The sequence below is a fragment of the Motacilla alba genome, chromosome 3 (genome assembly GCF_015832195.1).
Source record: "Motacilla alba alba isolate MOTALB_02 chromosome 3, Motacilla_alba_V1.0_pri, whole genome shotgun sequence".
In the NCBI taxonomy this organism is placed as follows: domain Eukaryota; kingdom Metazoa; phylum Chordata; class Aves; order Passeriformes; family Motacillidae; genus Motacilla; species Motacilla alba.
Window position 1 is genome coordinate 16,189,363 of NC_052018.1, and position 27,877 is coordinate 16,217,239.

Genomic DNA, 27,877 nt, shown 5'->3' on the forward strand with positions numbered 1-27,877 from the left:
AAGGTCCTCTGGTTATTAAAAGGGCTTTTAGAGACTCACTGTAGTCAGACTGGATTTATTGTGTTGGCCATGGGAACTGATGCTCACAACTTGATCAATGTAACAATATTCCTTGAGTCTCTATAAAACAGAGATTTTTTTAATAAACTGTTTTAAAGTTGCTAGTATATATATTAGTGAAAAATTAACATATGTATATGTCTGTATAGGGAAGGAAGATTATAACTTGCCTTTGTTTCCAAAAGATAAACAAAAAAATGAAGCTTACAGAATCTCCCTTAAATTTTCAGATAGCCGTGGCACAGAAACTCTTGATCTGTGGACTATCCTTACTCTTCCACGTGACTATTACAAAAACTTTGCCTGTGGAATACAACATTGATGATAACTTCAGAGCTACAGCATCATGGCCTGTGAGGTTTTTCTACCTGTATGTGTCTCTCATGGCTGCCAGACCCAAGTATTATTTTGCATGGACTTTAGGTAAGTATATGTTTAAAAATATAATAATAACAACAGAAAGAGCATTGATGAGTATCAAAGAGTACTGAGAGTCATCTGAGATGTGCACACTTAAGTGTGTATTAAAAAGTGGCAGTGCCCTCTTGAGGCCTTAGGAAAACCTGATTGCATTTAAGTCTTTCAAGGTATTAAGTACATTGAATAGTGTCTCTCTTTTTGAGAAGTGATCACTCTCTTTTTGGAAAGTGTTAGTGTTCCAATGAACAGTAACTTTAAAAAAAAGAAAAAATAGTAGTAAATCTAGTCTGATGTACAATCCCTCTTTTTGTTTATGATTTTTAAAAATATATTTTGATACCTTTTTTGGCATATTTTCAAAGTTAATTTTAACCTCTTTCTGTGGTTAGTTATATGTAATTTGCTTGATGTTATTCAATCACAAAGGAAAATTAATACTTTGGAATTCAGGTACATGATACTGTTTCTAATAGTATATGTGGCATTTTCAGAATTTGATGGGTGACACTTCAGTTTTAGCCTTTGTTTACTAAAAGTTTGAATGACTGTAGGGATAATATGCTTAGTAACTTATTTAAGACACTTCAATAGATTATACCATTTATAGAATATTTTGCATTTGTCTTCATGTTACTTGTAAAAAAACAATGTGTACAACAGGAAGATGCTTTATTTAACTAAGCTGACATCTTGAAAGTGGCTCACACAACAGATTTCATCAGCTTCCTCCTCCTCTCCAGTTTTACATATTTGTCTGATAGTTCTTTTGAGAGAAAATCTGTGGGAACAATGCAATAAAGAAAGCGTTAGGGTAGCAGAGCAGCATGACTCATTTACAGCTGCTGGTTTCATTCCTAGTCAATGAATTAAATACTTTCAGCTTGTCTGGATATAGTAGTTCTGGGGATTGTTGTGGAAATAAATACTTATGAATATTATGCTCTTATACACCCGTATCATCATCTATAAATAGTAGTAGTCATCTGAAAAGTGAATCATTTCAGTTGGGCTTTTTTTTGCCTTTAATACTTCAGTTGGATTCCTCTTTGTGCCCTTGCTAGCAGTGTAGAGCTAGCATTCCTCTGGTAAATACCAAAGGAAATAAACTATGCCAACTCTGTACTTCTAGTTTGTTAGCCTTCTTCCTTCTGCTTTGTCTCATCTAAACTTATAATGGTAGGAGAAGAATGTGAAGGGGTTTAAAAGTTTTACTAGATGTTGCACCTTTGAGTTGTACATAACTATTCTTTACACTTTAAAAAATGTGTTAATGAAATTAATTACTTAAAATGAATACTTTAATGCTAGTCAATAAAATGAGTATTTTAGTTACAATCTTTGCATTCTAGCTTGCAAAAGATTATGGAGTTTGTGTCTCCAGCTGTTTCTAATTGAGCTTAAAACTATTGCCCAGTATTTGAAGTTGGCATAGCAACGTCAGATGTAAGGCAGCAAATTTTGTTACTTTCAAGGATGCTTTAAATAAAAATTTCACAAGGAAGTAAAAATATAATAAATTCAATGTAATTTCCTTGTGTGTGGCCATCCTAATTTGGAAAATACAGTTGAGGAAATGTTTGTGTCTGAGCTAACAAAGCTCAGGTGAAGGTGATGACTGAAAGTGACAGACAGTAGAGATCCCTTGTATTTTCCTGCATAGTTCAGATGACAGTAGAAGCTTTTTCTCCTAGGGAAAAATATTGTTTGCTTGGAACATCTGACCTTTGACATGCACTGTAAACACTTCACATTCAAAGGTGTTGTAACAGTGGCCTTTTGCCATTAGTGGAAGTTTGACAAGCTCTGCATTCCTTAGAAAATTACTGGTTTTGTCTGTTAAGTTTGTGCTGCTCTCCGTGGGGTGCTGTGAATGTGCACCTGCATGGAGGGAATCACACAATTTAATCTTTATGCTTTAAGCATCACTGTTGCTGCATAATGAAGACCAAAGACATGCATGTGAACATTGAGCTGCTGTTTCAAATCATTACAACCAGCTACTGTTTTGTAGTCTTGATGCATCTCACTGAGTTTGTTTTTCTGTCTGACTGCTCAAGCAAGTCTAAGGAGGTGGTATGAGAGACAGGGAACATCTGTACTGTGTAATAGCTAGTGCTACCTCTCATTCTTATGCTTTTGTGCAAATTTTTGAATTAGAAGCTAGTGTTGCTTGGATTGTTTTCTGTTTGTTCAAGTGATGCTCAGTATTTAAAAGAAAAAAATAAACCTAGTCTTTAAAATGCAGTAAATGTTTCGAACAAGCCACATGTTGTGTGGTGCACAATTTGTAATACAGACAGTTTGTAATCAATTTGTTCTCATTTCATTGCAGCAGATGCAATTAATAATGCAGCGGGGTTTGGTTTTAGAGGCTACGATAAAAATGGAGTTACACGTTGGGATCTAATATCAAATCTGAGAATCCAGCAAATAGAGGTTTGTTTCTGGTTCTTTCAAAAAAACCCACATGCCTCTGTAGCTAGCTACTCTTAATTTCAATAACTTTTCCTACACATTTGTTCCTTTAGGTAGTGAATATGTTCTAAGTCAAAAATGATGTGTTCACACTTTTAAAAAAGGGTGGAATATAGCCTGTTTTGAACATGTTCTACTTGTCAATTGACTTCCAAAATATTCTATGGTTATAAGTAGTTGAGTAAATAACTTATTCAACTCATCACAAATTTGGGTGGGAGGATTTATATTTTATACACAAGAATTTTGAAACACATTGTGACACTCTGCAATTATGGAAATAATTAGTTTGTTTTACTTTACAGTTTTCCACAAGTTTCAAGATGTTTCTTGATAACTGGAATATCCAAACAGCTCTTTGGCTCAAAAGGTATTTATTTATTAAAGGAAATTTTTCTCCACTGAAGGTTCTGAGATAAATATTTCTTTGAAGTTGGTATAACATTTGAAGCTAACTCCCACAAAACACCGCTTGTTTAGCAACTGTGCAGGAGATTCTTCTTGTAATACTTGAAGTAAAGCCTCTGATTTTAGGACTTTTCTTGTAGTGTAAACCATCAGGTTACGATTGAATCTGTTTTTCTTCACAGGCCATAGGGAACCTATAACTGCTAATCTGTGGAGGTGTCTTTTTTCCCTCTCTTAGCATTCAGCCAATGCTCGTTGCTGAGAGCAGCAGGCAAAGTGTACATCTCAGCCTGTGAAGGCTCTGCATTATTTTTAGCCACAGAGTGATACAGGAACTTCCGTATGTTCTGTGAGAGAACTTTGTGCCCCTTCCATCATGAGTGTGACAGACATCAAACCCTACAATGTGCTGTCAGCAAAAATTCCAAATGACTCTCTTTCAGCTGCACTATTTTTCCTTGCCTGGGGAACAGGTACAGTGTCCTGTGAACTACATCATTCTGCTTCTTTGTGGTAAGGAGAAGGTAGAAGTGTTCTTGCATAGCTCATGGGTGTTGTTTCCCTTTTTCCAGTCAGACTGTTGAGTTGATCTCCTATCCACAGGTGCAGGTTTAACTGAGACCCCTGTCTTGGGATCACTTAGAGGACTTTACCCCTTATTCTAGGTAGCTGGCAACTGGATGTCTCTTCCATCAAATTTCTTCATCGTATGTTCTCTTTCTTCCATAATTTCATCCCTAAATATTTTGCTCACCCAGTTTAAAAAAGAAATTGAATTTTATGTGATTATTCTGGTTGGCTCAATAGTCAATGGAATCTAGGACAGTCAACAAAAAATCACTGCTAGGACAACAAAAAATTGCATGTTTGCAGGTTTGAAATGTAGCATTTCAGAAACCAAATATGTAATTTAGCTGTTTTGATTTAGTTAGAGAACAGAAGTTTACAGTATTAAAACATAATAGGAAAAGGTTATATTTCAACAAACTTTCAAATCTCCTAAATTGAATGATTCTAATAAAAATTATTAGTGAAGAAGCATAATATTTCTGTTAAAATTGAAAGAAAAAAATGCAAGTCAGTTGCTCAGGGTGATAATAAAAGAAGAAGTGAAGAAAAATTAAAGCATCTTTTTTAATAAGTATTTTTTAAACAATAACAAAAGAATCCTTGGGGATGGTCTAAATTGATTCTGTCAAAGGATGTGGAAAGGTGGATGTTCTGTGAAAGTTTTGTTGCATGTAAAATTGGTCCATACATAGTGATAGAGAATGTATACTTTGTTACTAATCATTTGGTTAGTTGCAATACTCCCACAATTTGCATAGAGGACAAACTCATGGATTACTTTAAACATCCACTTTTAATTAACTCACTTTTTTACCATTTATAGAAGCCATTTATCTCACATGAAATACCAGACATTAGCATTTGTTCTGTTCTTTTCTGATAATTGTAGAAACAGAACGATCAGTTAAAGCCTGATTGTGAGTAAAAACAAACCTGTAAAAAACACAGTTAATGGAGCTACAGATCACAAAGAGATTTAGGAAATATTTAATATTGATCATAGTATATAGCAATATAAAGGCATTGTTGTTACAAGCATGTAAGTTAAAATAGATATTTACATAGTAGCATATATCAACAGTGTATATCATGATAATGTTTCCTGGCTGGGAAAGCTGTTATGTTTCTCTCAGCCCATTCTTTCTTTTTTCCAAAGAAACCATCTCATCCCATTTGTCTTTGCTCATGTTTGCAAAAGCTCTGTGGTTCTTGTTGCTCAATTCTGACATCTTTCCCAATCTCCTGTCTTCTTAGAGTAGATGTAGTACTTCTGCTAAGACCTTCAAGATTTTTCCCTGGCTTTTTAGAGGCAGAGTTGATTAATTTGAGTGGATTTGTTACAATTATTTTCTTTGGGTAATACTGTGATATATTAGAAAGGGTGTTATCTGTTTTTGTTTTTTTTTGCAGCAGCAGCAATCTACAATTGATTCATGCTTAGCTGATACTCAGTGTTTCATACTGTTGATTCATATTCATACTCAGCTACACTTTTTGAGTAGTGCTACAGGAATGGTACTGGTTTGTGTCTTCCACTTTTCTTATTAGATGTTCTGTGCTTTGGACGTCATCTTGTTGATTTCAGAACATCCTTCAAGTCTGCCAAGATCATTTTGGATTCTAGTGCTCTTTGCTAAGAAAACAATGCCAATCTCATCCATCCCATGTTACACCTCAAAAAAAGGAAGGGAAGACAAGGTGGTAGAAATACTTCTCAGTCTACCACCTAAGTTAGTAAAGAAATCATAGAACCAGACTGAAGACAGTACCTTGCTGAACAGTTGATACATCTTCCCACTTCTAGAGCATTATGGATAACCTGAACCACCTGAATCTTTGAATAGATTTTCTCAACCTGTTGTGATGACCGTATTTCCTTAATTTGTTTCTAGGATTGTCAAATGAAGTATTTTAACATGATTTTTTATTGCCAAATCCATGGAAGCATTTAGGTTTACTTTTTACTTTTTGAAGTTGAAATCTGAGGAATTTTTTTTTACCGTTTTACCTCGCTTCCATTGATACAGCTGAAATTTGGCTAGTTAATTTAGTGAGTTTTGTTTGCTCCCGAGTGCTTTCCAGGGATAATTTCAGTACTTTAAACCAAATTAAGATTGAAGACGTGTCACTTTATTAATGAGATGTAATTAACCACCAGTCATGTACATTTAGAATAGCAGCATTAGAACACATAACATTTCACATGTGTTTAGGGCTTTGGTGTAATAAACATTTTTAAACATTCTTCTGCAACTAATCTCAAGCAGATTAAAAAGCATGCATGTACATACACAATTACATGCAAACTGCACCTCGTCTCCTGAGGATGTATGTGATACAAAACCCTGCTTGCATGCACTGGCTGTGGGAGATGTGGTTGCTCCAGCTTGGTGTGAATCTGGTGATTTCACATACCCTCTAGAAAAGTCTGGCACAAATCCATGTGCCTGCAGCTGACAGGGATGAGACACTGCTCCCTGGCATGGTGCACTGCACTGACAGTCTGGATGCAGCTACTCTGTCTACCAGGGATGCTCTGTCCTGGCCAAGACCGAGGTCATTGTGTTGGTGGGGTGACTTTTGGCAGTGTCAAATGAGGTTTTGATGAAAAGTATTTTGCTCCAAAATCTCTCCCTGACTCAGCGCACATTTTCCTAATGCTTTGCTACTCCTGAGGCTGATAGATTCTTTGTCAAAAATGTCTCTATTTACTATTCAGCCCAGCCAATGTTGCTTTCCTCTTTAAGGTGATCTGTTTTGAGCAAATGTCCTCAGATCAGTAGGTTTCAGTAATCTATATGTGGAAGTTGCAGTAGTTAGATTGGTAGTGGATGTTGTGGCTCTCGGTGTCCTTAGCTTGCCACCTTTGATGTGCATTCTCTTTCTCTGTTACTTGCTGTGTGGTTATAAAACCTTTTTACGTATTTGTGTCTATAGCCTTTTTAATTAAAACTCATTTTTGTATGTTAGCCATAGATCTGTGCTCATGCATGCTTGTGGTGTTTATTTTTGCTTTGTTAGTTTGTATCTGCTTCCATATTTCCTCTTGCTTTTTGGTTTTCAGATCATTAAAGGCATTAAAGAACTCTTGATGAAGCCATATCAGGACTTTACCATGTTTCCTATCATTCTTCCACATCATGATGGTTTGTCATTGTGTCATATAATGTTGTCTTCTAGAAACCACCTTTCTTGGATTCCTTTTCCCCTTCTTCCTTCTAGAATTCCTTATTATACGACCTTGCCTAGTAATTCAGAGTCTCAATTTTAAAGTAATACAGAGTTCAGCATTCTCCTTATTTAATACTCTCTCCGCGCTAGAGTATTTATTACAATTTCATCGTCATGCTCACCTAATTGTGTCACACAGACTCGTTTTCAACTGTAGTTTCTTTATTATTCAAAATTGAAGGTAGTTAATAGTTTTCTCCTGTCCCTATAAGCTGCTCTCATTTTATGGAAAACATACCTGACTCATCCCAAGAATCTGACAGTGGTTTGTGCCTTCCAATGCAACTTTTCAAACACATTCTTTGATGGCTCAAGATCCTTAATTAATGCCAAAACTCATCTTTGGATGCTTGTGTATCACTTCATTAGGAATAAGGACAATATGTGATGGCACTGAGCACAAGTTTAGCACTGAGGGCTGGAATCAGGGACTGTGAATAGCTTTTAAGTATTTTTTGTAAGCCATAATATAGTGACATTATTAAATAATAGAAAACTGCAATTGCATTGCAACTGGTAAAAGTATAAATGATAGCTGGCAAGACTGGGTGACTTGTTTCATGTTACTTATCTTGAATTGTTTCTGACTTGCTAGAGTGTGCTATGAGCGAGCCACCTTCAGCCCAACGATCCAAACCTTCATTCTTTCTGCCATCTGGCATGGGGTTTATCCAGGATATTATTTAACATTTTTAACTGGAGTACTAATGACACTAGCAGCACGAGCTGTAAGTACCAAGTATCTTCATAAATAATAAGTTTTGTAAAAGCAAATTGATCACGTTCATTGCTCAAAAGATGCCCTTTACTGTTGATACACAATCTCTCTGATAGTGGTGTTTACTTTTTTTAGTTATGAGAACAATGGGAATGATTAATGAAAAGGAGGGATTGATTGGTGGAAGCAAACAAAACTATACACAGCCTATAACATCTTTGTAGCACCTTTATCTATTTTGTGGAAGCTCTTCCTCTGTATTAACTGTTAGTGTGTTACTATAGCATGCTGAACAGGTTGATGTTATCTAAAATAATTTTGAAAAAATCAGTGATGATGAGTAGCTTAAAATTTGCATGTCAATGCTATATATTTCTAGAGTCTGCTTCATCCCTAATTTTTCTATAGTACTATTGTAAGGATGATAGCTAAAGAATGTTCCCCCTGAAGCAGCACATAAAAATCTCTAGTGCAGTTACTATTTCAAGTTGGCCAGCCAGTAATGCACTCACATTAACAAGCTTTTGCAGTTGCTATTCAGAACCATATGGAGACAGCAAATCTGCCAAGAAATCTCTCACTGTTCTGCCTGAGAAAGCTGTGTAAGAACAGAGACAGGTTTATCAGTCACTCAGTGGAAGAGAGGAGCAAATTACACATCAGATCAGAGCAGCATAACAGAGCACTTTTTTGTTGAAAAAACCCAGGGGAATGAGAAATGAAGCAGACTGCTCTGTGGTTGCTATAATAGCTAGGAGAAGGTGGTACTTCAGATTTAGATTGCTACTACATGAATAAAACAAATGCTTCTCTTTCTTCACAAGATACGGGTATAGTCCTTGTTTGACACAATCGACTCCTTTCTTTGCAATAGATACAGCTTTCTTCTTCTTCCAGATCTATCACAGGGAACTTTTGACATTTGTCAGCAGGGGCTGGAGCAAAAGCCAAGGTTCTGGGACAGTTCACAGATAAAAGTTGTTTACTTAGTAAGATGAGTCCAGTAAATTGGAGTGCTCACTGCCCTTTATCCGGGGCTTGTCTAGTAGACTATTGTAGTCATGTTTCCTATGTATCAATCAATGGGCTAGTAAAAAATATTTTCAGTTTCTGTATCAACAAGTACTTAATATTAACTAAGATATGTCAGAGCATATTTGTTTTTTAACTCTACTAGCCTTTAACTGCAAAGTTTGGCAACACTGATCCACGCTTTGTTCTGTTATGCCTAAGCATGTATCCAACTTTTTTTACTGCCTTTAATCATTACAGATTTCATAACCGGGTGTTTACTAGTGGCAGCCATAGATTTGTGTTAAAAGTTGTTCTCCAAGTCCTAAAATACAAGATTACAAGAAATTTTGTGAAGCTTCATCTGGGTTCTACAGAACTCAGGAACAAGTCCTTGCATGTGACCATAGGAATAACTAGAGGGAGATGGCAGAATGAAGGGTATGTAGCTAGAATTACTTGCTTGACTTAGCTTAACTAAGACTGAGTGGGAATGTGGTATCCACAGGGCAATTAGAAGAAGAAAAACCAGAAGGGTCAAAAAGGGGTTTTAATGTAAAGAACTAAATCAGCAGGAGCCAGCTTTGGATACGTTCTTTGGAACGAGGAGTTCTAAAGAAACTGAGGGTTAAGGAAGCTGAACAGTGTACTCTGGTGTGCAGCTTTTCAGAGAGCACTGCTTCAGTGCAGGTGACTGGGAGGTGGCAACTGTGATTTGAAGTTGGGGTCAAAGGCTGAATTGAGCCCATCTTGGTTTGTCAGCACCTAAGATAGATTGTGAGCAAGGAACAGTTCAGTCAAATGAAGGAGAGGCAAAGATTTACTTATGTCTTTATAATTATAGACTTAAGTAAAACTGGACCCAACCCTCTGTGGGATTTGGATTTGAGTTTTTTAAATACTTCTGGTATTCAGTCTTTTGAGCAGAATTTTAGAACGAAGATTCAGCATAGAAATTTGAGTAATTTTATAATAATCACACTTGATAGAAGACTCCTGAAATATGTAATTAGAACTGATATTTTGCATATTCTGATATACACCCTACTTGCCATAAAATGTGTTTTATTAACAAGTGTATAAAAATGGCTTACTATATAGAAGCTGTTGTCAGAAACTTTCTGGCTTCACTTACTCCCACCCTCTATATTTACAGTATGGCTTGATAGAATAAAATGTCTGCCTCATTCAGACAAGCAGTGCAAATTTGCATTGGATTTAGGGTAGTATTAATTTATTTAAATTCTGTTTAAATTGATCAATGCTTAAGTTCCCATGCTGAATGAATTGCAGGGAATTTGAACCAATTCTTGTTGGAGTTAATGGGCATTTTGAATAGTTCAAAGATATTTCACCAAACTGTATGTCCTAGTTTAGGGCAAATTTTGTCCTAGTTTAGGGCAAATTTGGGAGAAAATCTGCAAAAGGAGGCCCCTCCAGAAAGCAAACCCACACAGCCCCTCCCTCCAACCGGTTCGGGAAGGATTCCTCGGAGAGAAGTGGAAAGAACCTGTTTATTTAACAGGCAAAGCACCCCCCAGCACACAGAATGAACAATACCAGATGATAACACTCCTTCACCACGCTGAAAAGGATGACAAATTCAGAAAGTCTCTCTTGGGGGGTGGTTGCTCTGTTGTCAGTCCCTCTGGCGCTGGAGATGGCTGCTACAAGCCACGAGGTGCAAGCTCTCGGTGTTTCCAGGTCCCAGTCCAGAGCAGGTTCGAGTAGTTCCAAAAAGGGGAAAAAAAAAAAAGGAAAAAAAAAGAAAAAAAGAAAAAAAGGAAAAAAAAAACAGTCCAGGGAAAAAAAATTGGACTGCTTAGCTAAACTAGCTAATGAGCAGAAGCAGAAGCAGAAGCAAAAGCAAGAGCGAAGCAGGAGCAAGCAGAAGCAAGAGCAAAGCAAAAAGCCCAGCAAAAAGCAAAAACCGCCCTATGTACTCCCTGTCTCTGTGTCCCGCCAGCCGTGGGGGAGCAGGCTGATAACAAAACCCAAAACAAAACATTCACTCTTCAGAGCCAGTCTTGAAGGCACAGAACATAATATCCAGCATAAACAGAACACACAAATGGGGATACAAGCATCATAGCGTCACCCTAGGACACTGTAGCATGTAAATTCCTCCTATGACTTTTTGTCAATGCAACAAACTGAGCTCTCAAGGTTTTTTTCCTCATCTAACTTAGTATTACCTGCTTTTTCAGATCAGAAACAATATCAGACACTATTTTGTTGAATCTCCTGCTGTTAAACTGTGTTATGATATTGTAACATGGATGGCAACTCAAGCAGCAATAAGTTACACAGTGGTGCCATTTGTACTGCTCTCTGTAAAACCCTCTTTCACCTTTTACAGGTAAGCACATTCTACCTGTTTCCTTTTCTTTCACTTGGAATAGAAGTATTTTCAGTGGCAGAAGATTTCTGAAACTATTTTAGTGATAGAATTCTAAGATCGATTTGTAGCTGAGCGAACTGTATTTCTAGTGCTTGAACAGTGTGTCTTGTGTTGCTCACACTTTCCTGTTGTAACAGACTTATTTTTCAGGGGGCAGGGGAAAAAACCCAGCCAAAAACAAAACCAGAGGATACCTTTGAAATTACTACTTGCCCTTGAACTATTTTATAGCAAGACTAAATATTGACTTTCCAGAAATAATTTGTGAAAGAAGCTGAAAGCAGACTTCTGTTCCCTTTTTACAGTCCTAAATAATGTGATGGAAGACCTAATTTCTGTTTTTCACCTTATTTTACTTTTCTTGAATAAAATACTAATGTTTTAATGTCTTATGTGCAAAGTATATATGTTAGAGTGGTCAGAGTTTCACTGATTTATTATTTCTGTTTATTTTTTAGCTCCTGCTATTTCTGTCTTCATATTGCCAGCATCCTGGTGTTGTTGGTATTTCCATTGAAAAGAACTCAAAAAGGAAGTAAAAAGCATGAAAGCGTCCAGCCTGTGTGGTCCAAAAAACTAGAAGAAGAAAGTCTTTTGCAAAAGAACAATTATTCCACAACAAATAATAGTTTCAATCAGAAACAAGAAATAACCTGCAGATATCAAGCGTTAAAACAGTGATTGAGGAAATACTATGATGAATATATTTTGTATGTTTTCAGAAACCCATTTTTAGCACCTTTTAAAGGGGTTTGTATTTGTTTGCAAAGATATTTAGTAAGAAAAGAATGCATTACCTAGGAAAATCACATACAATAGCAAGACTGGAAACAAAACAAATTAACCCCTTCCATGCCATGTCCCTGTGGGTCACGCCTTATATGAAGATATTACCATTATTTCAATGGGCACTCAGGACTTGCAACGTATGTCCATAGGGTCATATGTGTGCCCTTTGCTGAATGTACGTTGTGTATCCCAAGGCACTGATGGGGTGGAATAAAATTGTGTCAGTCTAGGATTAACAAATGGAAATTAATTTTTCCAACTGAATGACTTGCCTTAAACCCTCTATTTACTGAAATATTGTTTCTAAGTGGGTATTTCAAGTTTGGTTTTATGTGGAAAGTATTTCAAATATATTAACGCTATGTTGCTATAAAGACGATAATGAGAAGAAATGCAAAGTCACTAGAAGACTTTGGAGTCTTTCAAAGGGAATTGCAATAAGCATCTCAGTATTTGGAGGGTTTTCTTGTCTCAGACTATTAGAGTACATTACAGAACTGTAAACATTGATGCCAAATTATAGTTAGGTTTCTTTAATAAAGAGTATAATTACCCTGAATGGATTAAAATGGCCCTTCTGAACAGATTAAAAACACCTGAAGATTTACCTTTTCCAGGGTAAGCTGGTAGCTGATAGCTCTAATGTAGGTTTCTTTTACTTTAAAGTACCTAAACCCAATAATACACTGCCAAGTGGGCATTGCAGCCAGAGGGGGAAAGGCAGCCACAAGGCACAGAAGACAATGTGCAAGCACTGGGATTTCAATGAAAGTGCAGTTTTGCCCTTCAATACCATAAATACTTGTTCTAGAATAGAACTGTTTTACAAAAAGTAATTTTTAATACTTAAAGTTATTTTGAATTTTCAGGCATCAGTTAGTTGATGATGCTTTCAGTATAAAATAGCAAAATTACCTTGAAGCTCCAGCACATAGGTAGTCAAACATGAAATGACTATCACAACCAATTTCTGTATGCTTGATAATTGATGAACCTTTATCCAAAGAAGTGTGTGAATTTGAGGAAAAGCTTTTTCTTTGAATTAGAATTTTAGATGCAAATTTCATGTCATATTTCTGGGTAACATAATGAAAGAAAGAAATCCTTCAGAATATCTGACTGTCTGAATTATGGAGGTGTAATTCCATAAATCAAGGAAACAATGTCGTGGTTATATCTATTTCAAATCATTTATTGTGATGATGGTTAGTGCTAGAGTACTACTGTTAAAGGGCTACATTTTAATTGCATATAATCTGTATTTTCATATAATTTTTTTAAGTAAACACAAGATGTTTATCCATGTGGGGCTTATTCTTAATTTTAAACCTGATACAAAATAATACCAGAGAAAAATAATGCAGCTGGTTGACTAACAAATGATTGAGAAAATTTTGTCATAATATTTTGAAACCTGAAGTTTCAATCAAATATCTAGCTCCTGATGGATGAGTGTTCTTACTGCCAGAAGTGCAATGCTGGTCCTCAGCTTTGGGGATATTGCCATGCGAAAATCATCACAGTACTCCCTGAAGAACCAGACCCTAAGTTAGGTCAGAGTTGTTTCCTTGCTGTCATAACTCTCTGGGCTTGGCTCCTTGCCTAAAACTCTCGGAGGAAGAGAACATAACTTCCCATATATGTAGGTTAGCACTAATTAATCTACTCAGAAAGGGGGAACTGAATATGAAATGAGAGTGGATGAGTCTGTTTAGATGAGGAGGGATGTTCATTGTTTCAGTGACAGCTGTACTATCTTTAAGATAAAATAATCTGACTTCTAAATCCTTGCTTTGATTGCCCAGGTAGACTTCCCCTTACATGGTGTTGTGGTTGTCATACACTTTTTGACACCACTTTATGGTTTTCTTTTTGTTAATAAGTAAGGGTGTGCTAGTTCACTTGATCATCCTTAGATACAGAATCAGGAAAGACTTTTTTTGCGTTCTGTACTTGAAGGGACATTTACATAAAAGAAAAAAAATTAGATTTGCACATTTCTGGGTGGGTCAGTAGAAATAGGGTTGATTCTTTCAGCATTTGTTACTCTTGAACTTAAATTCCTCTTATTGGTGCAGTCTCCAAATCTGTTTAAAAAAGCCACTTCTGGATGCCAGTACAATGTGCTGTTTCCCTATTTATGTTCTCGTACTCTTGATTTACTATTTTGGCATGAATGCCCATGTGTGCTGCGGAGGCTTACTAATTCTTCCTAATGAAATATGGAAATAGTTGTCAAGGCTCCCAGAAAACAGGGTTTAGGGTACTGCAGACTGGTACTTCAACATGAGTGAATTCAGAGGTACAGTTTTGTTCAGAACTTTAGTATGTTGGGAAGTTGAAACAACTAAGAAAATACATTCATACTTTCATTGAGCACAGGTGGCAAAATACAGGTTTCAAAATTGGACATGACTTTTTTTTCTTCATGATTTGAACTCATAACTGCAACACAAGAAAAATATTACAAGTAATTCTGCACAGAATTTAAGTATAGTGTCCTAGGATTTACCCTTTAAATGCCATTGTTAAATATAAAAGTACTTTGAATAAAAATCTGCTCTTCACAAGAATGAATTCTCTTGGGGACTATGGAAAAAACTGTTTTATTTTAATGGCAGCACCCTGATTTTAGTCAGACTGGGGTTTTGATGTTTCTTTCCCTCTGCTTTACTTATTTTCTGCCTTGCTATCACACTGGATCCTTTTTATCCATTCAGTCAGAAAATCAAGGGTAGCCAGCCCCAATGCTTTAGATAATCTTTAGGTTTTACACACATCATGTGATAATACTGAATTTGAAAGAATGGAAGTGATTTTTATTGTCTTTCCTAACAAAAATTATAGAAAGTATATTTCCTATAAATGTTTTAGACATGAAGGAAACATGGTTTAAAAAATATTATTTCACTTATTAAATAATGTATGTCCAAAAGGTAAAAGTGTTTCCTGTATTGCAGATCAGCACGCTAAATGCAACATATCTTTCATAATTTTATGGTGCTTTGCAGATATTTGCCTATTGTGAACAGTTCATTCAGGCACTTAATGAGTTAATGTTAGTTAGGAAATGCAGTCACCCCAACAGTAACTGCTTGCTTAACATTTTTAACTTTTATGATTCTGTAATAATGAGAGAGATATATATTACATATTTAAATAATACTTTCAGTGGTGCCCACTACTGTTGTAATCAAAAAGGCTTTGGTAGCTTTGCAGTTACAGATACATCCTTCTTATTCAGGAAACATATTCTTCCCTGGCCATTCCTTAGAGTGGACATGTAGACAAGATTTCAGTAATTTGTGACATTTGAAGATGTATTACATGTAAAAATATTGGTATACATTTCAATATGCTCTTGATTGCAAGCCACCCTTTAGTAAGAAGACCATGAAGAGACCTTGGTATATTCTCTGCTCTACACTGACATATGGTATAAGTGTTACCAATATGGTAAATTATTTATTAGAGGAATTTTACACTTGAAGAACTTGTTCTGTTTCCCCCAGGGGAATAAGTAATATTAATATAAATGGCTTGTATGACAGGATGCACACTAGGTAGTTTTGCCTCTTTTGATGGTATTGATTTGGATAGTGGTAAAATGTCTTCTGATGCAGAAGAGATATTTGAGATCATCACCTCCTAATTCATATCAAAAGTAATTTCAACAAAATCTAGATTTTTTTCTCTCAGAAGCTTTGCGAACAAGTTGTTGACAATTTGTTTAAATACATGGTCAAATGTGTCTTCACGTTTGCATAAAAATGTGTAACTTGCTTATATGTAAACTTTCACATGTTCAGCTTTATAAGTTGGCCTTGAAAGATAAATTTAAAAGCACAAGTTACTATAATTTAGGCTTTCATTTCCCTTATCTTTAATTCTTTCACTTTGTAATTCTCGTTGAATTCTGAAATCAGGCTTGAGAATTTAATTTTCATTGAAAAAATTCTACCGTGTAGAAAAGTGATCAGTGTTAGAAAAACAGATGGAAATAAATTTAGGGATTTTAATATGATGCAGACTATGTATTAAAAAATACACATTAGTTCTGTGCTGATTCATGACAGCATTTCACTACATGATTGACCTTTATGTATTTATTTACATTTATGTCCAGTAATACTCTGAACTGCACTTGGTGTATTTTTTAATTTTCCTGTTTAAAAATCAATTGCCAATAAGCACTTCAGTAAGTATTTAAATGCTACTCTGAATAAGTAAGCAGGCACTCTAGTGAATTGAGCCTACTCTCATAAGATTGCCAGTTCTGTCTGTGTCTCGGCTAGTTTGCACTGTCCATCTTCATCCTCAGAGTCTTGGTGGAAAAGGATGGCGGTGGTGAAGTCTCTGCTCAGAACTCGTCCCATCTGTGGCTGGAAGGGTTTGCCACAGTTGCCACAGGGAGCTAACCCTGTGTGCAGAGCTTGGCAGAGGGTCTACTTGCTTGTGACCCAGGCTGCAGCTGCTCTATACCACACCGGGCTGGATTTTTGACATGTTTGCTGTCTTAATCTAGACATTCTGCAAACAACATGAAATCCAGGCCTCCACAAAGTCACCCTGCAAAGTTACAAATACTGCAACATTTGTTTATTATGGTCAAAGCTAAATGAAAAAAAGATTTCTTAAAAGCTTATTTCAGAATGGGCTTTTTATAGGTTTTATAAAATCTAACCAACAAATGTATCCATTTTCATCACAATAAATATTTAAACCGTAATTCTGCTCAGTTTAGGTATACAAATGTTCAAAAGCAAATGTTGCCACTTTATCATCATTTGTGCATTAGCTGTGCGTCCAGTGACTTAGACCTGGTCTTGGTTGTAGATGGTTTTAGATTTTCTGAACCCATGTGCATATCCATGTAAACATTGCATAAATTTTGAATTGAAAAACTGTGTGACTTCAGACTGAGATCTGAGGTAGGGCTACTTCTGGAGGAAGGTTTTTGTCTTGCTCACAACTCAGTCCAGCACCTTATTCCAAACAAACCTCTTGGCAAAAGAGAGCTCTGCACAATCTTCTTCCTTCCTTTTGTTCTCTAAGGAGGAGGTACCCCAGGCTGGATTTTCATTTAGGTTCCACTATAATATGTCAAATGAATAGCTGGGGTCCATGCTCTAGCCAGATTAGACTTGAAAACTGGGACAGTGTCATCTGAAACAAAGAAATAGAGAAAATGGGGTGCCTAGAGATTAGTAATCAGAAAGTGCAACACTGCTTATTAAAGGTGCAACAATTACTACAATAAGTTAAGGAGTATTTGCCTATGCATCTTTTGCCTTTCTCTGTGTTTTTCAGTTCTCTTTGCATCTTTTCTTTGTACCTTCTTTTGTCCAGTGGTGTTGACTATTTCTGTGGAGAATCTGCTGATGTGTCTTACTGTGACAAAGGTGTCAAAATGCTACAATAGTAATTAGGTAGTTACTCTTTAAATCCCAGACCTCAGATGTGTTCTAGATCAGTTAGAAGAGAACATTCAAAATGTATTGGATGAAAAATAGTGTAAGATGGGTAATATAGCATTATTCAAAGATGTTGTAATAAGTTATTCAATTAAGAATTTAAAATATGGAACTTTATTCTTTCCTGCCTTGGTTACACATTCAAAGGAATAGTTTTACCTCAATGCAGAAGTAGTTATGCCTCCAACCACCGGTATGTTAAGGTGAGAGAACACCCCTAAAAGTGGATAGCTACAGTATTCCTAAATTTGCCTTTCCTGGTTCAGATTATAATACATTGTCAGTGAATTTCATTTTTATTATTCCAAAATATATATTTTTTAAAAAGTGTTATTTTTCAACAGATCCATAAACTAAGTGTTGGTGTATGGTAAAATTAAAATACCACTATTAGTTACACTGTGATTGTGATATTTTAATAATTACTTATTTCTAATTTGTCTCAGCAGTGCTGCAGAAGCAGCATGCTGTTATGTTTTAAAGGTGTTTTTAACTTGCCTATAAATGTTCTTTTCTAATTTGTGTCTTAAAATCTGATTAAACTGTAGTTTAAAAAAAGTGAACTTGTTTTTCTAAGTTCTTTGCTGTCTGTATTTAATTAGTGAAGAACAAAATTATTTTAATGCAGTTTCTCCTTTTAGATTGCTAAATATACATTGCATGCATTTACACTGTTATTTGGAATGTTCTAGTTCAAAATTGCATTTATTTAGTTTGTTTTCTAGAGCTTATATACAAGTATACGTATATAATTATTTTTCAGTAGAGCTAGTAAACAGAATTTTGAGTCTAGCCTCTTGTTACTTAGGAAAGGTGCTTAAGCAATTTAAACCCTCCATCTCAGAGCATATTGCTACCAGATGAGCACTGCTTCTGGATATGACAGCTGGGGTGTTTTTAGCTTGAGAAATGGAAACCTCATAACTGAGATATCAAATTCGGTGCTTTGAAGAAGCTGTTGCTTTAATTGCTGATTCCAAAGAAGCAGGGCTAAATGCGTACCATACATGCACATTTTCTTTTTGAAACTCAGCTACCAGGACTCTGATAAGGCAGTTTCTGTTGGCTGGTGACAGTATGTCAAAGCTGGCTGAGAGTCCTGGACCTGCAGGTTTTTACTATGTGAGCTTAGATTGTTGGAGAAAATAAGAGATCCTAGGTGTCACTACTAAAGAGGGGCTGTTTCCATCACTTCCTGTCTCACACTGAATCATTTTCTCTCTGTGTTTAGAATTCTCTTTTAGCAAGTGGTATCATAGGAGATGAAAATACTTGCCATTTCAACACAAAGGACTACAGATGCAATTTTAAAAGGTCTGGTGTTGTGATTGTAACCAGAAGTTAGACTGCGATGGAAATTGCCTTCTCAAATACACATTCACAACAGAGTCAGTCAGGAGTATGAAGTGTCCTCATGAACTAAACATTGCTGTGTTTAGTGAAAAACTGAAGAGATTAAAATAAAACACAGCTTTCTACTATTAAGTGTTGTATGTATGTATGTCTATGTAAGTAGCCACCTTGGCAAGAGACTCAAGGTCCATGGATCCTATAGTTGGTCTATCTTGATTATTATACTAAAAATCACTCATGACGGTCAGAAAGACCCCGCCCATGTGAAGACTGAGCATGCACAGAAGTCAGCTGGGGTTATGAAACTTTTATGAAAATTACAACCCAGCCATAAAGGAGAAGCTGCACTTAGGAGGATACTGACAAAGCTTCTGTGTATAAACCACAGAAACATAAAATATTCTGAGTTGGAAGGGACCCATTGGAATTATCAAGTCCAACTCCTGGCCATGCACAGTACAAGCCCAAGAGTCACACCGTGGGCCTGAAAGCATTGCCCAAACGCTTCTTGGACTCTGTCAGCCTTGGTGCTGACAACTTCCCTGGAGAGCCGGTTCCAGTGCCCACCACCCTCTGGGTGAAGAACCTTTTTCTAACGTTCAGCCTCAAACTCCCGACCCAGCTTCATGCTGTTCCCTCAGGTCGGGTCACTGGTCACCACAGAGATCAGCGCCTGCCCCTCCTCCTTCCCACATGAGGAAGCTGTAACTGCAATGAGGCCTCTCCTTACCCTCTCCTCCAGACTGAACACGACAAGTGACCTCAGCCACTCCTCGCATTTCCTCGGCCCAAAGCCCTTCACAACCTTCGTTGCCCTTCTTTGGACGCTCTCTAACAGCTCAATGTCTTTCTTATAGTGTGGTGCCCAAAACTGGCCCCCCGGTCTCAAGGTGAGGCCCCCTTCTGCGGCGATGCTTTCCAGCCTCTCGTTCCCCAGTCCGTCCGTGTATCAGGCACCAATTGTTCGCTACCCTTTCCCCCCTTCTTTTCTATCAGAAAGCACCCGGGGGGTGTGACTGCTGGTGCCTCTCCAGGGCGGTGCCACCCTCCGGGCTGCCCAGCGCTGCGCTCCGGCTCAGCCAGGCCCGTTCTGCGCCGCTCCACGCCCGGCCGGCGGTGCCGCGGTGCTCCCGGGCACGGCTGTGCCTGCGCCCGCTGTTGCCGCCGCCCGCGGCGATGGGCGCGGCCGGAGCCCGGCGGAGCCGCCCCCGCGCGTCACGGCCCGGGCGGGCGGAGTGCAGCGGCAGAAGATGGCGGGCGCTGCTGGGCCCAGCTGAGCGGCGCTCGGGACCGCCGCCTCCCTCCGTGTCAGGCTCCTGCCGGGCCCGGGCAGCCGCCGCAGGGGCCGAGAGCGCCCGGCCGTGGGGTGAGTAGCGGCGGGAAGGCGGGGGGTACGGGCCGGCCGCGGAAGGGCAGGGGAAGGGCACGGGCTGTGGGGGAGGCGGCGCTCCCGCTGCCAAACAAAGGGCGCCGCGGGGCCGCTCCCCGCGGGGCCCCGGGGGAGCGCTGGGCTCGGGCGGTTCGTGGCCGCCGTGGCTCGCGGGCCCGGTCCCCGTCCCCTCACGGCCCGGTCCCCTCGGTGCAGGGCCGCGGGTCGGGAGCGGCGGCGCGCCCGCTCCTCTCTGCCCCGGGCATCGCGGGGCTCCGGCGGCGCCGTGCGCGGGGCGGACCGGGCTCGGTGTGCGGGTGTCGGGACCACCGCCCCGTGGCTGAAGCGTTCCGCAGGTGCCGCGGGCACGGCCCTGTCACCCCTGTCACCCCTGTCACGTCCCTGTCACCCCTGTCCTGGGGGTAGAGCATCCTCTTGTACGGTGTTTCTCTCTTGTGGACTTGAAAAGGTAGATAAGGGTGCGAATCGTCAGGAAAGTTTTTGACATCTACTTTCCAAGGTAAAGAATAACAGGACGACTGAGGATGGGAGGGACCTCCCCAGGTCGTAGGGTCCTGTCCTTCTCCTCGAATAGGGACAAGAAGAGCGGATCTCCCGGACCGTGCCCGGAGGGCTTTGGTGTGTCTCCAAGGAAAGAAACTCGGCAACCTCTCTGGGCAACTTGTGCCAGTGCTGGGTCGTCACCCTCTCAGTAACAAAGTGTTTCCTGATGTTCAGAGACTCCTTTGAATGCAGAGAAGGGCAGCGAAGCTGGTGAAGGGTCTGGAGCACAAATCCTATGAGGAGAGGCCGAGGGAGTGCGGGGGGCGTTTAGCCTGGAGCAGAAGGAGGCTCGGGGGTGACCTTATCAGTCCCTACATCTGCCTGAAAGGAGGCTGTAGCCAAGTGGGAATCAGCCTCTTCTCCCAGGTAACAAGTGATAGAACAAGAGAATGTAGCCTCAAGTTGTGTGGGAGGACGTTTGGCTTGGATATTAGGAAGAATTTCTTCTCAGAATTAGTGGTGAAACATTGCAATGGACTGCCCAGGGAGGTGCTGGAGTTACTGACCCCAAAGGTGGTTAAGGAAAGACCACTTAGTGCCGTGGTCTAGGTGACATAGTGGTGTTCAATTGCAGGTTAGACTCAATGATTTCTCAGAGGTCTTTTCCAGCTTAATTGATTCTGTGTTTCAGTTTCTGCCCATTGCCTCAGGTCCTGCCACAGGACATCACTGGAAGAGTAGCAAAATGTCTTAAAGGTAGTGGGGGCTTTGCCACTTTGCATATATGCTTAAAAATTGGTTGGAAAAGTGATTTCCTCTCTGGAACTTTTGGTAAAGGATTAATGGTGGAATAATGCAGTAATATGTCTTTTGCTGGAAAAGTGTCTGAATCATGACCTGATTAATTAGCTGCCACTCCTCCTCCCATCAAATAGTAAAGAAATGGACAGAAAAACAGATCTTTTTTGGAGATCACAACATGTAAGAAAACCCATCTTTTTGTCTACTGGATAGCCATCTATTCTTTGTTCTCTCAGAGTGTTTATTTAAAAGAAATTGGTTATTAAGTAATTAATATCTGCTTGAAATTCTGTGTGACCACAGCTTATGAAATGGTGCCATGTTAACTTAAAGTTCTACATCACACCATTCACTCTTTTTAAGTGGAAACGCTCCAAAAGTTAGATTTTTTTGTCTTATAAATTGTGTCTGTGACTAGCATACCCTTGATTTTATGATACAGAGAAACGTGTTGGCCATATGAGACTGTGTAAGATGACATTACAGACTTTATTGTGCTTTTGTGTAGTTTGTACAGGTTTTGACAATTGATTTGTGTTGGCTGGTATAATTTTAAGAAACCCCTTAATACCGGTAGCTTTCTGATTGCTTTCTTTTATCTGATGTATTTAAAACCTGAAATAGTGATTTGTAGGACTGAGCACCTTGTATTTTGTTTAGGAATTGAATTTTGTCTTAGAATTCAGATGTTCTTAGCCATATGTTACTGTTCATTGACCATATTTAAATTTTGTCTCAAAAGTGGACAGATTTTTCTGATAAAGTATAAATCCTGTTGTCAGCTACTTCACACATTATTTTAACTGATTTTTTTAACCAGGGTGGAACATAGGCATGCCTGATAGTTGCTATCATCTGACTACCAGCCCTGAATTTTAAATATAGATTTACATCTTTCCAGTCTTCTATATGTAATCGCCAGCTTCTTTTGTTTTATTAATACTAACAAAAAAATCCATCACTACAATATTTGGAAATGGCTGTTGCCTTGAGTTCATAAGGTAGAAAAGAAGGACTTGTGTATTTCCAATTTCTCCTGTTTCTTACTGTGTGCAGTTTTGATGGTTACAGTAGAGACCTCTTTCATGCAATTTTTTTTTAGTTATATTAGTTTCAGGTTTCAAAAGAAGAATGTCTGTGTGTCTAGCTGTAGTTCACTTTTTTGTGTCTTTTGATATTTTAGAGTTACCCAATTTTTTTCTTTGTGATAAAGTAACAAAAATTCCTCTCACCTGGATAACAGAAATGTGGTTAAGAGAACTGGAATAAATGTTCCCATATAAATAGGGAAAAGCAGAAATGCAGCATAAGGTCTTTAGTCACACTGGAATACCAGACACTGGAGAAGAAGTGTGGGCGTAGACTACTTATGGAAACTTAGGTTTGTTATTTCTCTGTGACTCTGGATAGCAGAAATTAATATTTTTAGAGACTCATTTCAGCTATTCTGAAAATTTCTTCCTTAAACAGAGTCCTGGTTGACTCAGTCTCAATAGAGAGAATATTTTAAGATATTTGCCACTTCATGTGATGCCTGACTTTTGATCTCCTCATGTATAGGAAGTATATCAGTTTAGGAAGGGATTACAATAAGGAGTCATAAAGGCTGGGCAATGCTTGTGTTAGTAAGATTCTGTGTGCTGTAAGTAAAAGCGATGTTTCAGCATGTTTTTAATTTCTTTATGCCATCATAAAGCATAAAAACTTGTGAGAATATGAAACTGGCTTATGTTAGTTTTTTATAATACATTTAATGTGTACAATTCTTTTGTTTTACCTTTTTAAAATTTTAATTTGAAAAGATGGCATTTCCAGTTCTTCAGGGTGAAATGCTGTGCATTTACACATTTGGGTTGTACATACTTAGATTTCAGCAGCATAGTAATTATTTCCTTTTATAGTTAGCTGAAGGATCTGCCACAGTGTTGCATGTTGGGAAGGTGGCTTTTGTGTCTGGAAAAGGAAGGAGGAATTAAAAAGTAGGCAACGGTTTTTTTGTTGTACGATGAAAAGTACGAATTTAATGTCATTACTATCTTGACTTTTTTTTGTTTTCAATAGGTATTCTCAATAATGCTGGAGTTGTTGACCGATTTTGGTATTTATTCATAAAAGACCACTTGTTTGTACAATAAAAAAATGCAGAAGATCTATGTAAGAATTGTGATAGTTGGAAAATTTAGTGAGTAATATTTCTTATATAGTTAGGAACTCATAAGGAGTTCTGAGAATACATAAAATACCTGTAGATTTGAGTTATCAGGACCCCTGCTGTCAATCCTGGTGCTGTTGAGAAAAACTATTTTTTTAAATTGACAAATTTTTGGAGTCTTTCCAAAACAGTGGTAATGTATGTCTGCTTCAGCTCTGGATGCAAGAGCCATACAAGAACAGGTTAATCCCTGTGCAAACATTGCCTTCACCTAAGCATTTGTGCCCTTTATATGATTTCATAGTTCTTGGTATGTTGTTAGTTTTGTAAAATACCAGGATTTGCTGCCCAAGGGCATTGTGAGATTTCCAAGCTTGAAAGTGTGGATTGTGAATGAGGAGCAGGTTTTTGTGCTGGAAATTAGCTCACTTAGGTGGGAGAGAAAAATAACAGCATTAATCCTTATTGGAAAGGGGATTGGTTTCCGAATGAAATCCTGGTTTTAACTGAAATTTTTGTTATAGGTTGTGAAAATACTTCTGCTGTGTCAAAGAAAGTAATTGTGTTAATTGAGCAATTAAGGACCATTTATGTGCAGGATGTTCTTGAATGATACTGGTTTTGCGCTGTATTTATGAAATTTGGCAGGGATTAAGTTTTCATTCTTTAATTTGGTCAAGGGTAAGCCTTAGCAGTTTTTTTATTCCACCGTTGAAAACTGTATTAATATATATTTCAGGAGCTTTTTTCATTAGAGGGACTAGAGTAGAATTATTCCTCAGAGTCTTGCTTCAGTTTTTATGATTATTTACAAGAAATCTGAAGCATTGGAAGAAGTCTCGCTTTAGTGACCAGCACCCCTATGAACTTTGAGTACAATGCCTGATATTCGTAACATAGTAACATACATTTTGTTTGATGAAAAGTTAGACTGTGGCTGTATTCAGCTGATGTTGAGTTGCTGTCGTGAGTGTATCATGATCAGACCCAGTCAGGCTTATTTCAGGCATGTTCTTTGTTCTTGGTGGGGAAGAAATAAAGCAAAGTTTCCAAAAACCTTAATACCACCATTTTTAAATTTATCTTTGTTTCTGGAGTGGTGGGGAGAGGTTTGTTTGTTTGGTGGCGTTGTTGTCCCTAAACTGTGCTTTCCTAATGCCCTCCATTGATGTTAATCTTTTGGATGCTTTAAGAAGCTTGCCCGGAAAAGGGCAAATGAAAGCATGAGGCTATAAAATGCATAATTAGAGTGTTTGATCTTGTGATTCTTGTTTTTATAAAATGGACTGTTACTAATTCTAAGAAGGGGATGTTGTGTGACAGTGAAGCATAGGGACAAGAAACATTAATATTCTTGGACATGTTTCACTGGTACAGATCTTTCATGATTTATAAAAGTAATATTAACATGGAGTTTATAAACACATCTCTGGATGTGTTCATTGGCATCAGGTGTTTTGCTGTTAATCAGAGGTTTGCGATATCTCTAAGGACTCAGCTCTGCATGGAGGCAGAAGCAGCACAGTCGCCATCTGGGATTTCTGGAGCAGGATGCTTATCTACAGTGCAGCAGGGCTGCCTCTGCCTTTTGGAAATATGCCCATAGGGAACATCAAGGGAAGAATCTTGCTTTGAGGAAAAAGCAATGCTGAATACTTTCATTCTTTTCACACTAGCTGAGAATTAATTGGTGAAGTTTGGATAGCAACTGCAGAGTAGAAATCATTTGGTGAGACATTTTTAGTCATGTTTTGGGGATGTTCTTAATACAGTTCTCAATGTAGTATTTGGTATGGAAAATAGCACTGATGGTACAGCTACAGGAGAGAAGCTGGGAGATAGCCCAGTAAAAGCAAAAAATGCCCGTGGTGGCAGTGGAGCTAACAGAAAATCACATTTCATGGATTTTTGTTGTCACATGTGAAAAATAATGTGAGGAATACAGGTGTATGTGAATATCTAATGGCATTTTAGGTGTCTGAGAATACCTGAGACACCTGCATAGGGCTGTAAGGTGCTGCTGTAGGCTGTAAGAGGGGTGGGCTGTCCTGGCCTGGCAGATGGATGCCAGGCAAGATGATAACTTTCCTGGTATTTTTAGTGTCTGAAGTGGCAGTAGGAGCCAATGTGTCCACACTGGGTCAGTAAAATTGCCATTTCTTTTCAAACCTTTCGTGTTTTGTGTGGATTAGTGGGTTTTCTGTTTTTAAGTTTGCAACCTCTCAGTTGGCTCTTCCTCCTACTGTAAAAAATGGAGACAAAAATATAGATCCAGTGTTGCGCTGCTCACCCCCTTTGATGGTAGTTTAACTGTATGGTAAATGTGGCAGACCTTTTGTGTTCTTAGTTTATTTACAGCTTTCTTGTGGGACAGACTGGCTGCTTGGACAGTGCCTAGGAAAACTGCTGCTGGGCTTTATGTATCAAATCTAGATTTATTTTTTTTTTTACTGGTTTTAGGTGTGGATTTTAAACAACGTCTGTAGTTTCTTTTGTCACTAGACATTCATGTGGACTTGAATTTTATTTGTGTGTACAGAGAGCTGCTGTCATCTTAACTGAGGCATTAACTGGCCTTATTTTGAACAAGGCATTTCTGTATGTGGTCATCTGATGGCTGCAGTGCTGTAGGTGAGCTCAGGTAGTATCTAACATACCTTGACAGCAGTGTGTATGACTATATATACTTACTTGGGTAAAGGAGAAAGGATGGTGTTACAGACTATGTGAGCAATTTAAAGTGGATCTGGATTATTTGATTTAAATCTCCAAATCTAAACTAACTTCTCTGTGCTAAGTACAGTGAAGTTCTTGCCGGCTTCCTCTCATCTCTTTTTTTCCACTTCAGTTAGAAGCACAGCAAAATTCATTGTCTGCTTTGATTGGAAAATAAAAGTAACATTATTTTCCGGGGAAACCACTAGTCTTTGGCTTCTTCCTGGGAGAGAATAGCCTAAGTGGTAGCTTTAGCTAACAGTAAACTGGAGGTTTTCCTCTGCTGTTAAAAGAAAAAGCCAGAGAACATGATCATGTCAGCCACTGGTGAGGAGAAAGGTGTGAAGGGATGGTGGAGTCTTGTATTTAGCCCCATGACCTCTTCTGCATCCAGTGAAACTTAATTTTGACTCAGCCTCTGTCCCTGTGTGTGTGTAAATTTGGCACACTAGTACAACTGGTGCTGTGAACTTACTGGGCACAGCTTGTTGGGACGTCTGAAATGGTTCTTAGTGGTCTGCCTTAAGAAAGAAAAACCTTTGCTATCTTGCATATGAGAGGTTAAAAAACATAATTAGTTAACAGGAGCCATCTTATGTTTGACTCTTGAGTTGGCACCATGCCATCACATGCAGGCATGTCTGCATAAAGTTGGTGATAACTGATTTAGTAAATCGTGTTTCTCAGAGTTCCATATGGCTGCAGTTTAGATAGCATTGCTGTATTTTGTAATGCTGATTAGTCTCAATGCTCTCCTTATACACATCAAGGATAAGGGTTGTATTGTAAATAATTAGTATATATAAAGTATGTAGCATATACAGATATTCCTGTAATGTTGTATATACTTATGTGCATTCCATTCAAAATATTTATTTAGACAACACATAACAGAATAATTTCTGTAATTTTCTAAGAACTAGAGAGAGTTAAGACTTTTCATGGAATTGTAGAGCCTTTTAATGCACATCTCCAAAGCGTTTTGTTGAAGAGAATGACAGGTGTTTGTACTTACTAGCATTTGCAGTTCATGCTTTCTAATGTCAAATGTCATAGCTGTTACTTATGCTTTGCTGGTTTTTTTTCTTTCCTGAAATACAGGTAAGCTTTGTTATCTAGAAGCCCTTTAAATAGTGTGTGAAGATGGCGAGTCTGATGAGCCAGAGTCTGTTGACCTACGTAGAAGAAGGAAATGTTCCTGCTCTGAAAGCACTTCTTGAGAAATGCAGGGATGTTGATGAGAGAAATGAGGTAAGATGAGTTTTTAAAGGGTCAGTTTCACATTGCAGCTTATTAGCTATAGAATGAATAAGTAGTGAGATCCCACTGGTTATTTAATATACAAAATTCAGTTTTGTTTTGAAGTGATTGCTTGCTTTGCATAACCTGAACACTGCATGTTCATTCTTGACAGCACCTCAAGCAT

At 38.2% G+C, this 27,877-nt stretch overlaps 2 protein-coding genes across 4 annotated transcripts in view; both read left to right on the top strand.

Moving 5' to 3' along the window:
* MBOAT2 (membrane bound O-acyltransferase domain containing 2) overlaps positions 1-18,107 on the top strand; it is a 93,883-nt gene extending 75,776 nt beyond the window's left edge. The window contains exons 8-13 of the mRNA XM_038133738.1: positions 291-483; positions 2,813-2,916; positions 3,261-3,325; positions 7,760-7,892; positions 11,101-11,252; positions 11,753-18,107. Coding sequence (XP_037989666.1) covers positions 291-483; positions 2,813-2,916; positions 3,261-3,325; positions 7,760-7,892; positions 11,101-11,252; positions 11,753-11,975 — 870 coding nt within the window. The 3' untranslated portion in view covers positions 11,976-18,107. The remainder of the gene's footprint in view (positions 1-290; positions 484-2,812; positions 2,917-3,260; positions 3,326-7,759; positions 7,893-11,100; positions 11,253-11,752) is intronic.
* A 2,005-nt stretch (positions 18,108-20,112) lies between these two features.
* KIDINS220 (kinase D interacting substrate 220) overlaps positions 20,113-27,877 on the top strand; it is a 76,256-nt gene continuing 68,491 nt past the window's right edge. For all 3 annotated transcript variants that reach the window (XM_038133733.1, XM_038133736.1, XM_038133737.1), the window contains exons 1-2: positions 20,113-20,276; positions 27,553-27,702. In XM_038133733.1, coding sequence (XP_037989661.1) covers positions 27,595-27,702 — 108 coding nt within the window. In that variant the 5' untranslated portion in view covers positions 20,113-20,276; positions 27,553-27,594. The remainder of the gene's footprint in view (positions 20,277-27,552; positions 27,703-27,877) is intronic.